The 13,190-nt window shown below is 42.4% G+C and overlaps 1 protein-coding gene across 1 annotated transcript; it reads left to right on the top strand.

Moving 5' to 3' along the window:
* The first annotated feature begins 8,666 nt into the window (after nucleotides 1-8,666).
* Nucleotides 8,667-9,419, top strand: LOC115317631. Its single transcript, XM_029977286.2, has one exon. It carries the CDS (start codon nucleotides 8,667-8,669, stop codon nucleotides 9,417-9,419), a length of 753 nt encoding a protein of 250 aa, XP_029833146.2.
* Nucleotides 9,420-13,190: the final 3,771 nt, after the last annotated feature.

Raw genomic sequence — 13,190 nt, 5'->3', positions numbered from 1 at the left:
GCCATATATATTTAATAGACTCCCTGATTCCTTTTTTAAAGCTACCACTAAGAGAAAATTGAAAACATTGTTGAACAATTTCTCAGTGTAATTCTGTTGTAGAGTTCTGTTAATGACTGCTCGTTGTGTGTGTTTGTTTTTTTAATTGTCCACTGTTATTTTGACTGATTATTTGACTGAAATTACTGTCAACTTTTTGCTCCCTATGTGTTCCTAGGACTTCTTTGCAATTTGTGTCATTTGACTTGTTGGGTTCTGTCTCTCAAGCCTCCACTGGCTTCGACAGACCCGTTACTTTATTCTGTATTGAAGATATGCGAAATAAAATTATTATTATTATTATTATTATTATTATTATTATTTTTATTATTCTGTCATCTTTTTATGTTTCTAGAACGTTTAGTCCGGTAAACCCAATTGTGAGAATGGCTCAGCTTTTGAATCATTACTCTGAAAAACTTGATATTTTCAACCCTTGCTACAGGACGTTTGTCCTTTCTATTAAAAACTTGCCCGTGCAGGATGAGCATTGCTGAATTGCTTTGTTATGTCTGAATGTCGTCATCTCCATGTCGTGTTTTCTGGTGGTGCACTTGTCCTTCGGTCTTGTGTTCCGTCTCTACTGTTACTGCCTCGTTTTTATTTCATTGTACTAATTACTCGTGCACTGCCTAGTATTATGCTAAAAATGTATCTTATTTTCTCCGGAGATGTGTATAGTGTGTGTTTTTTTTTTATCCACCAGTCTACCAGCACCAAGACCTCAGGGTTGTTCCTGGGCACTGTATAATAAAGATTGATTGATTGATTGATTGATTGATTATTATTATTATTATTATTATTATTAAGTTTCTTTCCATCTATAGACATCGTTGCTCAGCGCGCATTGTGCCCACCACTACTGATGTCCCTGTCCCTGTTCAGCGTAGCGTGGCACTACCTACCCTGCTTCGTAGGAGAGAACTTGCCGATATCTTATTTTTATACAAACTTGTCCACGCCATCACTGATTGCACGGTATTGACGTCAAGAGTACTCTTAAAAATTCCTCTAAAAACAACAAGGCAAAATCCGTCCTTCTGCAACAGGCGTCTACTCAACCTCCACGATCCTGTGTCCAGACTTGGGCATACTTATAATTCTTCTTTTTCTGAAACACTCGACATATTTAACAATAACACGCTGCAGTTTGTAAAAACGTTAAAGGCCATCACTTAAATTTGAACTGTATGCACTAACTTGCGGCGTTCACGCCGAAATTCCCCACTTTGAATGCATTTTTTTTTCTTTCTTTCTAGCAATTGGTGGTGGCGGTAGTACCATTAAGCTTATCGTGTGTTGTGACTTTGTGTTTACTTTTTATAATTTTTAAGTGTATTTTTCTAGGGCTTGTCCGTTGTGTGTGTTGTCCGTACTATTGCTTTATGCCCTGTTCTGCCTTACATGTTAACACAGTGCACCTGTACCAAGACCGCAAGGTTGTTCCTGGGCACGAATAAAAACATTGATTGATTGATTGATTGATTGATTGATTGATTATTATTATTATTATTATTATTATTATTATTATTATTATTATTATTATTATTATTATTATTATTATTATTATTATTATTATTATTATTATTATTATTATTATTATTATTATTATTTGAGGCGTGATCGTCAGAGGTACGTTAATTCTGTTGAGCTGCATTTAACTCAGAATCCCATGGAATTTTGGAAATACGTTCGGTCTCGATCAAAGACAAAATGTGGGAGGGAGATCACATTGCTGAACTCACAGGGAAACTCGACCACAGATGTTTGCGACATTTTCGCCCACCATTTCCAGTCCGTATTTAGGCATCAACCGAACTCTCCCATTAACGCCGCGCCAGCTGCCTCTAGTAATTCAACCTGTACTGCGTTTTTTGATGAGGAGCTATTACACGAGTGTGTAAAGAAGATGAAGCCGTCTTTGTCTTCTGGCCATGACGGCATTCCGTCTGTCCTATTGAAGGCCTATAGTGCAATATTTATCCCTATTTTGGTACACATCTTTAACAACTGCGTAAAAACCGAAGTGTTTCCCGTCCTGTGGAAAACAGCACTTGTTGTACCCGTACATAAGTCCGGTTCAAGAACAAGCGTCTCAAACTACAGGCCTATATCTCTTCTTTGTACATTTTCAAAACTCTTCGAAAGAGCTTTACACAAAATATTGTCGTTTAAGCTCAAACATTCTCTCATCCCTAGCCAACATGGTTTTATGGCGGGTCGCTCAACCACGACTAACCTCACTTGTTTCATGTCAACTGCTGCTCATGTCGTCTCTAATAGAGGCCAACTTGATGTAATCTACTTTGATCTAAGCAAAGCGTTTGATCTTGTAAATCACGACATGTTGCTGGCAAAGCTGTCAAGGCTTGATGTCCACAGGTCGTTACTTTTATTGCTCAAAAGTTACTTGCGTGATAGACTGTGTTTTGTCAGCTCGAATGGTAATTCGTCTGCTGCTTATCAGGCTACGACGGGCGTACCTCAAGGTTCCGTTCTTGGCCCCCTTCTGTTTTCAGTTTTTGTGAATGATGTTTCAGCTGTGATCCGTCACTCTTCCTTTCTACAATATGCAGATGACATTAAGATGTTTATAGAGGTACGGGACGAACGCGACTGTGTTCTGCTACAAAATGATGTATATGCATTCGAAAACTGGTGCAATCAGAATGCCCTAAAACTAAATAGTTCGAAAACTAGAGTCATGTCCTACACTCGAAAGACACATAATATTATATTCTCTTATGACATTCAGTCAGTTCTTTTGACACGTGTGAATGAAATCAAAGACCTTGGAGTTGTATTTGATGGTACATTACGCTTTTCTAGTCATGTTGACCATATTGTGAGCTCAGCTTTACGTACGCTTGGTATCACGTGCCGCATTACTAAAGAGTTTAATAACCCTAGTACTTTTGTCGCACTGTACAGTGCTTTATGTCGACCACACGTCGAGTATGCCTCTGTTGTATGGAATGGAATCTGCGCGACAACCTCGGCTAGAATCGAACGTGTTCAGAATAAGTTCTTATGTATCTACAGTCATCGTTTCTCGTCGCGCAATGCGTCTACCTCAAACGATGATCCAGCAGTCCCAGTCCAACATAGCTTGGCATTGCCCACCCTGCGGCGTAGGAGAGAACATGCCGACATCCTATTTCTGTACAAACTTATTCATGGCATCACTGACTGCACATCATTGATATCAAATGTGCGTTTGAAAATTCCCGTAAAAACTACAAGGCAAAATGCATCCTTCTACAATGCTCCCGTAACAAATCTTCACGACCCCGTGTCGAGAATTGGGCACACCTACAATTCCTCTTTTACAGACTCTATTGATATATTTAACAATAACACACCGGAGTTCATCAGAGCGCTGAAGTTCCTCACCTAAATTTGACTTCCTTTTTTTTTTTTTGCACCTGATTAAGTTCTTCAGAACCAATTTTTATACTCTCGCTTTCCTTTCCTTTCGCTATCGTGGTGGTATAGCCTAGCGAGTTTATGTGACATATGTGATCTTTTTTAAGTGTTTTATTGTTTACTGTTTGTTTGTTGTGTGTAGTGTTGATTTCCATGTTTCCTGAGTGCACCTGTACTAAGACCGCAAGGTTGTTCCTGGGCACTTCAATAAAAACATTGATTGATTGATTGATTGATTGATTGATTGATTGATTATTATTATTATTATTATTATTATTATTATTATTATTATTTATGCCGCCTAGTACGGACGCATGCACTATCTGCTCCCGTGTCTTCTACGGAAGACAAAAGTTTCTTCGATGTTCAGATTGCAAACTTCGTGCGCACACAAAGTGTGTATGCTGGCCGGACAACGTCGACACCTTTCTTCAGTCTGGGGTAAGCTCCTTTCTCTGTGAGAGCTGTGCGACTGTCGGCGGTGCTGCGAGGCCTAACAGCGATGGCGTCGTCGGCAATCACGACAGCGACCCTGCGGACTTTTCCCGTACCCTTCCGGCCCTCTCTCCGGCTCGACAACTTCCCGCGGGGCCACCCGCCTCCTCTCCTCCCGTTGACCTTGGAGCCGGCGTCGAGTCCCTGCGGAGCCTGCTCCTCGATGCTATGGAGGGAATTTCGTTCCTGACTGACGAGGTCGCCGCCCTCAGGGACGAAAACGCACGCCTCCGACACGAGCAAAAGCGCGACGCCGAGCTACAGGCGGGTGCCATGGCCTTACTACGGACGGAGGTCCGGGGTCTGCGTGACGCACTCGGCCAGCGACGAAAGCCGGACGCGCCCGATCGCCGGCGGCAGCCCGTGGATGGGGCTGCGGGGGGGGTCTTTGGGAAAAGACTCTTATGCTGCCGCTCTACACAGCTCTCTCCCCCAAGCTTCTCCTACGAAAATTGTGGCGGCAACCCTCCCTTCGGATGGCCAGAATAATGCTCCGCCGAAAGACGACATCCCTCCCAGTGGCATCAACTCTGCACGACCAAAAGCTAGGACCCCGGCGCTTATCGGGGCGTCGGAAACCTGCAAGTTGATCGTTGCCCCTCCATCAACTCGACGAAGAGCCCTGTTCGTCACCAAGCTAAACCCGGACACCAGTTGCGGAGACATCAGTTCTCATCTCTCTTCCGTCGGAGTTGAGGAAGTGGAGTGCCGGAAACTGAAGACGCGCTACGACTCCTACGCCTCCTTCCACGTGTCTGTGGCTGCAAAAGACTTCGAAAGGCTTTCTGATCCTACCGTGTGGCCCAAATCATGCCACTTTAAGGCTTTTCGAGGCGCCCTTCGCGAAGACCTGCTCCACGCATCCGAGGCAGCCGCCTCCCCTTTGAACGTTGGATAGACCAAGGATGAGTCACATTGATTTATTTTACCAAAACGTTCGCGGCCTGCGTACAAAAGCCGATTGCTTTTTCTCTAATGTTACCTTATCAAATTGCTCTATATTCTGTTTAACTGAAACATGGTTGTGTTCTAGCATCGGCTCCTCCGATTACTTCCCTCCTTGTTTTGAGGTGCACCGTCGCGATCGTGATTCGACCCCGCGGAGCAGAACGGGAGGTGGAGTGTTGGTCGCAGTCGACAGGCGCTACCGCTCTAGGAGACGCGAAGACTTAGAGAAATTTCCCGAGAGCGTATGGGTCGAGATTGAGGCTGCAAAGGGAGTACGCGTTTTAATCGGTTTATTTTACCTCCCTCCCCAGACACCGCCAGATGAATTTTATAGTTGTCTTGTTGGCATAGAGAATACAGTGAATGACTTACAGGGATGCGAAGTCTTAATCTTGGGGGATTTTAATGCTCCTGGAGTCAACTGGCCGCAGCTTGATGTTTTTACGGACAACTTTTACTGCAGGCAGAAAGGCACCCAGCTCTTAAACTTTTCTTCTTTCCTAAATCTCAAACAACACAATAATGTTCTGAATCACCAATTTAATACTCTAGATTTATGCTTCTCAAATATGGACAGCGTGCGTGTAGCACGGGGTGAACTGCCATTAGTTCCTCAGGATACATATCATGCTGCACTTGATATAGTACTTTCTTTCGAGAATTCCTCTGTTCGTGCTCATTCTGGTGATTCCCCGCCGCACACCTCATGTAATCTGTCGGCAGGGGACTATGTCGGGATGCATCATTACCTCACGAGTTTTGATTGGGCATTGATCTTGGAGTCGCCTGATGTGAATGACCAGGTCATGCTCTTCACGCAAACTGTTCGGAAGGCCATGGATACTTTTATTCCGTTAAGGACTGTTACTAAATCTCGCTTTCCTAACTGGTTTTCCAGTGAGCTAAAAACACTACTGAAAAGAAAGGACTTCTTTCACAGGAAGTTTAAGAAAAGTGGCCTTTTAAAGTGGGAAGTAGAATTCAAGAACTGCAGAAAGGAATGCAAGACGGTCCTGGATCGCGACCGCCAGGCTCATCGTTGCTCAGTGGAATCAGATCTTGTCAATAATCCGAAGAAATTCTGGAGGTACATTAATTCTCGTTCTGGGAGGCATATCGAGTCGAAGATTTTCCTGGATAATCACGAGAGCGATTTGAAGTCCGTTCCTGAGTTATTTGCTGAGCATTTTAGGTCCGTCTACAGGGATAGTACGCAGCGTTCTGCACCTGCGCTGCCTCACTTAGATGGGTTTGGTGACTTGTTAAGTTGCATTAATGTTGATGAGGAGTCCGTACGATCCTGTATTAAGAAAATGAGAGCAACATTGTCAGTAGGGCCCGACGGCATTCCCTCTGCGATTCTCAAAACGTATCACGACATATTCACGCCGGTACTGTGCTCTATATTTAACAACTCGTTAAGGTTGGGAACCTTTCCTGAAACGTGGAAAGTCGCTGCTGTTGTTCCAGTATTAAAGTCGGGAAAAAAAGGTGATATTTGTAACTATAGACCTATTTCTCTTCTCTCTCCATTTTCTAAGCTCTTTGAAATGGTAGTTCATCAATTCCTGTCTTTCAAATTTCGAAACTTAGCAATTCCCAATCAGCATGGTTTTATGAGCGGCAGATCAACAACTACCAATCTTGTTAGCTTTATGTCTGCTGCATCTCGTGTAATATGTAACAGAGATCAGTTAGACGTTGTCTACTTTGACTTAAGCAAGGCTTTTGACGTAGTCAATCACATTATTCTTTTATCCAAACTTTCCTCCTATGGAGTATGTGGCTCAGTACATGACTGGTTAAAAAGCTACTTGTCAGAGAGAGAGGCATATGTCCGGGTTAACAACATGAACTCTTCGTTGTACAGGACTCGCTCTGGCGTTCCTCAGGGATCTGTTTTAGGACCCCTTCTGTTCACAATTTTCGTAAATGACGTCTCTTTTGCTGTTTTAAATTCTTCATTCCTGCAATATGCTGATGATATAAAAATTTATCGAGAAATAGTTACTGAACGTGATTGTGCTAAGCTCCAGGAAGATGCATGTTCTTTCTACCGATGGTGCTCTGAAAATGACCTTTTCTTGAACCCGTCCAAAACCAAGGTCATGACGCTCTCTCGGAAGACTCACAATATCTCTTTTGCATATAATATTCAAGGAGAGACTTTGTCTCGAGTAAGTGTAATGAAAGATCTCGGAGTCATTGTTGATTCTGGGTTGCGTTTCTCTGATCACGTTGGTAGGCTGGTTAACTCGTCTTTGCGAATGTTGGGTGTTGCCTCTCGCTTAACCAGGGAGTTCAAAAACCCGACGGCTTTTATCACATTATACTGCTCGCTATCCAGGTCACAGTTAGAATATGCCTCAGTTGTTTGGAATGGAATTTCAAAAAGTCACTCCTTGGAGATCGAGCGTGTGCAAAAAAAGTTTGTTTCTATCTTTAAACATCGCTACATAAAGGAGGATGTTCACTGTTTAACATATGAGTCTGCGTTAGAGCGTGTTGGTTTGCTTAGCTTGCACCGGCGTCGGGAGAACGCGGACTTACTATTTTTGTTTAAAACGCTGCATGGACTCATCAATTCTCCGAGCCTGTTATCTGAACTGTGCCTTAGGGTCCCACGTGTGCCTACTCGTCTTCTGTCATCTTTTTATGTTTCTAAAACGTTTAGTCCGGTAAACCCAATTGTGAGAATGGCTCAGCGTTTGAATCATTACTCTGAAAAACTTGATATTTTCAACCCTTGCTACAGGACGTTTGTCCTTTCTATTAAAAACTTGCCCGTGCAGGATGAGCATTGTTGAATTGCTCTGTTATGTCTGAATGTCGTCATCTCCATGTCGTGTTTTCTGGTGGTGCACTTGTTGTACTTCGGTCTTGTGTTCCGTCTCTACTGTTACTGCCTCGTTTTTATTTCATTGTACTAATTACTTGTGCACTGCCTAGTATTATGCTAAAAATGTATCTTATTTTCTGCGGAGATGTGTATAGTGTTTTTTGTTTTTTTTTATCCACCGGTGTACCAGCACCAAGACCTCAGGGTTGTTCCTGGGCACTGTATAATAAAGATTGATTGATTGATTGATTGATTGATGATTATTATTATTATTATTATTATATTATTATTATGATAGAAGAAGAAGAAGTGAATATGTCCGGGCATTCGTTCTAATCGCTCTGAGAAATGTAATTTAAAATCTTTATTCGATGACCTTTAATTTGCCTCCTAAATGGTTTAACGGGGAGTTAGGCGACCTCATCTCACCGGCTCAAGGATCGACATCCAGTCGTGGCTTTCGATTTACTGCTTCGAAGATCGCGACTGCAGCCCCGTTCATCACCGCCATTACCGTACATCGACCATTCAGTCAGCAGTCGTTGCCCATGCCCATCCGTGACGTTCGGCGACTTTCTGCGACTCAACATCTACCCTGGGCCAATCAGCGAACATCCACGGACGAGCCTTGCCGGTAACCGACCATCAGTGCTTTGAGGAGTTCCATTTTCTCGGTGACCGTGCCAAGCTGCTCTTGATATACTGTTTCGCTGGTGTAACCTGCCTAGGTGTGCTTACAGCACTTAAATTTTTTCTACTTATTTTAATGCCATTTAATTCGACGATTATGTCCCTTGTTTGCGACGCTTGCCAAAAAGGCATTTTGCCTGATGGTCGACTCATGACATGCTCAGTTTGCGAGCATAACTATCATCTCGGGAAAACGTGTTCCGGCATTGCTGAGTCCACGTTTACTGCCATGAGCCCCGACAAAAAAGAAAAATGGAGGTGCAAAGTTTGCCGTTCTAAGAACAGTCGTGCTGATATAGACGGGGTCGATGCTAGCTCTGACTCGATTTCGTCCTGCGAAACCACGACACTCGCGGCGCAAATCCTGACCATCAACGAAAAGCTAGATTCAATACTTTCTCTGAAGGCTAGCGTAAATTTATTGCTCGAGCTTCCCGCAAAGGTGAATGAGCTCTTGCTCCTCAAGCCTACCATAGATCGCATGAACGTGACTGTGGAGGAGGTTCAAACTTCCATTTCCTTCCTAGGAAAGAAATACGATAGCCTCCTCGCCACGGTGTCTGCTCATGCGACCGACATGAGCGAGCTGCGTACGGAAGTGGCTTCACTAAAGGACACGGTTTGCGAACAGGCACATACTATCCAAAGCCTCCAAACCGAGATGAACGACGCTTACCAACGCGGTCGCCAACATATTATGGAAATTCATGGAATGACCGTCAAACCCGACGAGGCTCTCCCTTCCATCTTAGCGGGGCTGGCTGACAAGCTAGGAATTCCGGGACATCAACCAGCTGATGTCGTGTCGGTTTTCAGGCTACCAGGCAAACGATCTATAAAACCTCCTATTTTGGTCAAGTTTACATCTGTAGCCACTAAAGACAAATGGATGCAAGCTCGCAGCAAGCTCAGGCAATTTTCTTGTGACAATCCACCCGAAAGACTGTATTTCAACGACAGCTTAACTCAGACCAACAGATAACTTTTCTGGCAGGCACGTACTCTTGGAAAAGAACGCGGTTACAAATTTGTGTGGGTCAAAAATGCTCGAATTTATGCCAAAAACGATGAGGGCGCTTCTCCGGTACGGATTCAGCAGAGAAGTGACCTGGACCTAATCACATAACCGACATGGCTAGTTTTTTACAGTACGCCGATTTTCTCTCGTTTAATAGCTCGTTTTCTTCTTCTTCAACCGACTCTTTCATGGTCTTACACATAAACATTCGCAGTATTCGAAAATACTGGGATGAATTTAAGACAGTTGTTGATCAAATGCGGGACCAAATTGATGCAATTGTGCTAACAGAAATCAATGTCAGTGCTGATCATCTGTCACAGTTTAATATTTTAGGATTTCAAAATTTCTTTTATACACGGCCAATTACTAGAGGAGGAGGAATCGGCGTATTTATAAAGAACTCATGGTCAACAACTCAAACTGATGTCACATTTCAACACTCGGAGAGCTTGATGCTAAAGGTTTCTAATTCTAACTATGCGGTTTGCTTGCTTGCTCTTTACCGACCTCCTTCGTCCAACTGCTCTGGCTTTTTAGAGGAGCTGAGGGAAAATTTGAGAGAATTGTCTAATGAAGCACATTTATATTTGGTGGGAGATATCAACATTGACACCCTGAAAACTTCCAAAAATTGTGTTTGTGATTATTTATCACTACTTGCCGAGCATGGAATCATACCTACCATTCAGAGTGCGACCCGCGAAGAAGTATTAAATGAAAATATGGTATCATCCTGCCTAGATCATGTAAACGTACGAGCTCCAGATGCTTCCATACACTCCGCTGTTATTTTACAAAATCTTGCAGATCATTATTTTGTCGCATGTAAATGTGTTTTTCCCTCCAGAAAAGGTAATAATTTCGAAAGTGCGTGTCGTTTAGAGCGGGTTGACTTCAACACTTTTGATCGACTAATTAAAGAATATGATTGGAATGAATTCCTATCCTCGGTTAACAGCACGAACCTGTACTCAATGCTTGTAGACATCCTTAGAAATTTCCGGGAGTTATCGAAGACCGTTGTATATGTTAAAAAACGCAAGCCCTCACTGCCCTGGCTCACCCCAGATATTCTTGAAGCTATAAGTCACAAAGAAAAACTGTGGAAGAAGTTTCGGAGGTCCCCCAACAATGCCTATCTCGAACTAGAATTTAAGATGCAAAGAAATCGAGTCAAGGCCCTCATTCGGTCAACGAAGAGAACCTATTTCGCTAAAAAAATATCGGACGCTCGTTCGGACTCCAGGAAAACTTGGACGGTCGTCAATGAGCTTCGTGGCTATCTAAAAAAGAACGTAACTGAGACATTACGCAAACACTTTGGGACTGATATGGCGACTACTGTCAACGCGTTTAATAATTGTTTCGCTAACTCTATTACTGTGCCAATTGATAGCGCGGTGGATTCGACACCCGGAACTCCGTTTCACTATGAATCTGCTTTCCTTCCTTCTCTCTCAGAAGCTGAGTTGCGGTCCTACCTGTTTGGATTTAAGCGATTCAGGTCGGCGGGTGTAGACGGCCTTACAGTTAGAGACTTGTGTCGGAATTATGACTCCTTAAAAAGCGTGCTCCTCGTTCTTATAAATAATGTTATAGAAACTGCTAATGTGCCTGATGACTTAAAACAAGCCATAGTTGTTCCTCTTTTCAAAGGTGGCGCACAAAACCAAGTGTCATCCTACAGGCCAATCTCAATACTATCTTGTATTTCACAGATATTAGAAAAACATATTTTTACTGTTATGTCCGGTTTTCTCGACAAATACAATTTAATCTTGCCAAGTCAATACGGGTTTGTTGCTGGTCGTAGTACAACTAATCTCCTTGAGAAATTCTCAGATATTGTGCACTCTTCCTTCGACGATAACATGTATGTGTGTGCCCTCTTCGTTGATGTAGCCAAAGCGTTTGACACCGTGAACCACAACATCCTCTTAGACAAACTCTATAGAATCGGCTTTCGGGGACCATTTCATACATTGCTCAAGAGTTTTCTTTCAAATCGTACACAGGTTGTTTCAGTAGACAATGTCCGCAGCTCTCAAGTTTTCCTTACTTCTGGAGTTCCCCAGGGCTCCATTCTTTCTCCTTTACTATTCAACCTCTACGTAAATGACATTTCTGCGGCAACGACAAATTCAACAATTTTTCAATATGCGGACGACACTCTTTTGTTTTCTCGGCACCTAGTTTACCAGCGTGCTATGGAAATGCTTCAGGCAGACGCAACCAAAATTATTGACTGGTTTTCGGCAAACAAGCTACGTGTAAATGCTTCGAAAACAAAACTGATCTGCTTCCGTAATCCTTTAAAAAATGTCAGTTTGACTTTTCCACTATTTCTTCACTGCTCCAATTGTCCATGTTGTAATTGTAGACCTGTCGAATATGTTAGTTCAGTAAAGTACTTAGGTATTCACTTTGATTGTGATCTTACATGGGACACTCATATGTCTTACGTATGTCAACGGTTGAGGAGCGTGTCGTGCATGATGTACCACATTAAAGGTTTTATACCATTGTCAGTTAGAAGGAACATAATGCACGCCTTAGCTTACAGCGTACTAAGGTACGGCATAACTGTCTTTTTCAATTGTTCACTATCCTGGCATTTAAGAATTGACCGAGTTTTAAAAGGGATTCTAAAAAGTGTCGCATACAACAGCGACTTTTCATCCAATGCTAACCTCTTCATTTCACTTGAGTTGCCGTCTTTTTACTCGCTTTTCCTTCAAACTGTCGTTTGGCGGCATTTCTGGGAAAGTGATTTCAAACTCGCGTCTACTCCATCTCGTGAACTCAGATCTGTTCCACGTTTCGTCACTCCTAGGGTGAGAACTCACTATGGTGAAAGTCTGCGCACATTTTATGTCCCGAAAATTTTTAATGGTCTTCCAGAATCTCTGCTTTCCATTAACTCAAACAAAATGTTGAAAAAATGTCTGAGAAGCATGTTCTCGGATGTGCGAAAACAGTGACCATCCATCTTCTTTTTTTCTACCTTAGTTTTATAAGGTAATCTTTTCAGTTCACTTTTTTGTTTACACGTTTTGAGCTATCAATAAAAACGTGATTGTAAGAAATATTTTGTACCTCACTAGGATTTTTTTTCTTTTTTTCTTAATGAAAATATAAAAAAACATGAAAAACTTTTTTTTTTATGAAAGTAATCTTGTAAGTAAGTTTTCAAAGTAACTGTGACTGCGAATATCTTTCATTCTTTTCTTTTTGGAAAGTATAAAATGCTTCTTTTTTTCCTTAAGAAAAGCAATACTGCAAAAAAACGCGCGCGTCCTTTTTTTTTTTTTTTTTTTTTTTGAGGAAATAAGTTGGCCTTGGCAGTTCGCTCCTGCTTCCGATACGACTGTGGTCTTCATTGTATTCTCGGGCTACTGTATTTGCGTATGTGTGCGTTTATTTTCTGATGAGACTACGTGTTTTCCTGCACTTTTTCAAGACCGACAGAAATGTGAACTTGCGCCTGGAGCAGAACATGTCATCGGTGTGTGATTCGTGTTTGTACGTGTGTGTGTGTGTGTGAGTGTGTGTACGTGACAATGTGAACATTTTCAATAAGCTTGCTGCAACTGCTGGGTCTAGTCCCACAAGCCCTTGAGGCTTTGACAAGACCTGGAACTTGATCCTGCCTCTAAGAATTAGTTATTAAAGATTACTATTACTATTACTACTACTATTACTACTATTACTATTATTATTATTATTATTAGT

The sequence above is a fragment of the Ixodes scapularis genome, unplaced genomic scaffold (assembly GCF_016920785.2).
Source record: "Ixodes scapularis isolate PalLabHiFi unplaced genomic scaffold, ASM1692078v2 PGA_scaffold1__304_contigs__length_218370807, whole genome shotgun sequence".
NCBI lineage: Eukaryota > Metazoa > Arthropoda > Arachnida > Ixodida > Ixodidae > Ixodes > Ixodes scapularis.
Note: the sequence above shows the minus strand (reverse complement) of the source record. Positions and strands in the feature narration are given on the sequence as shown.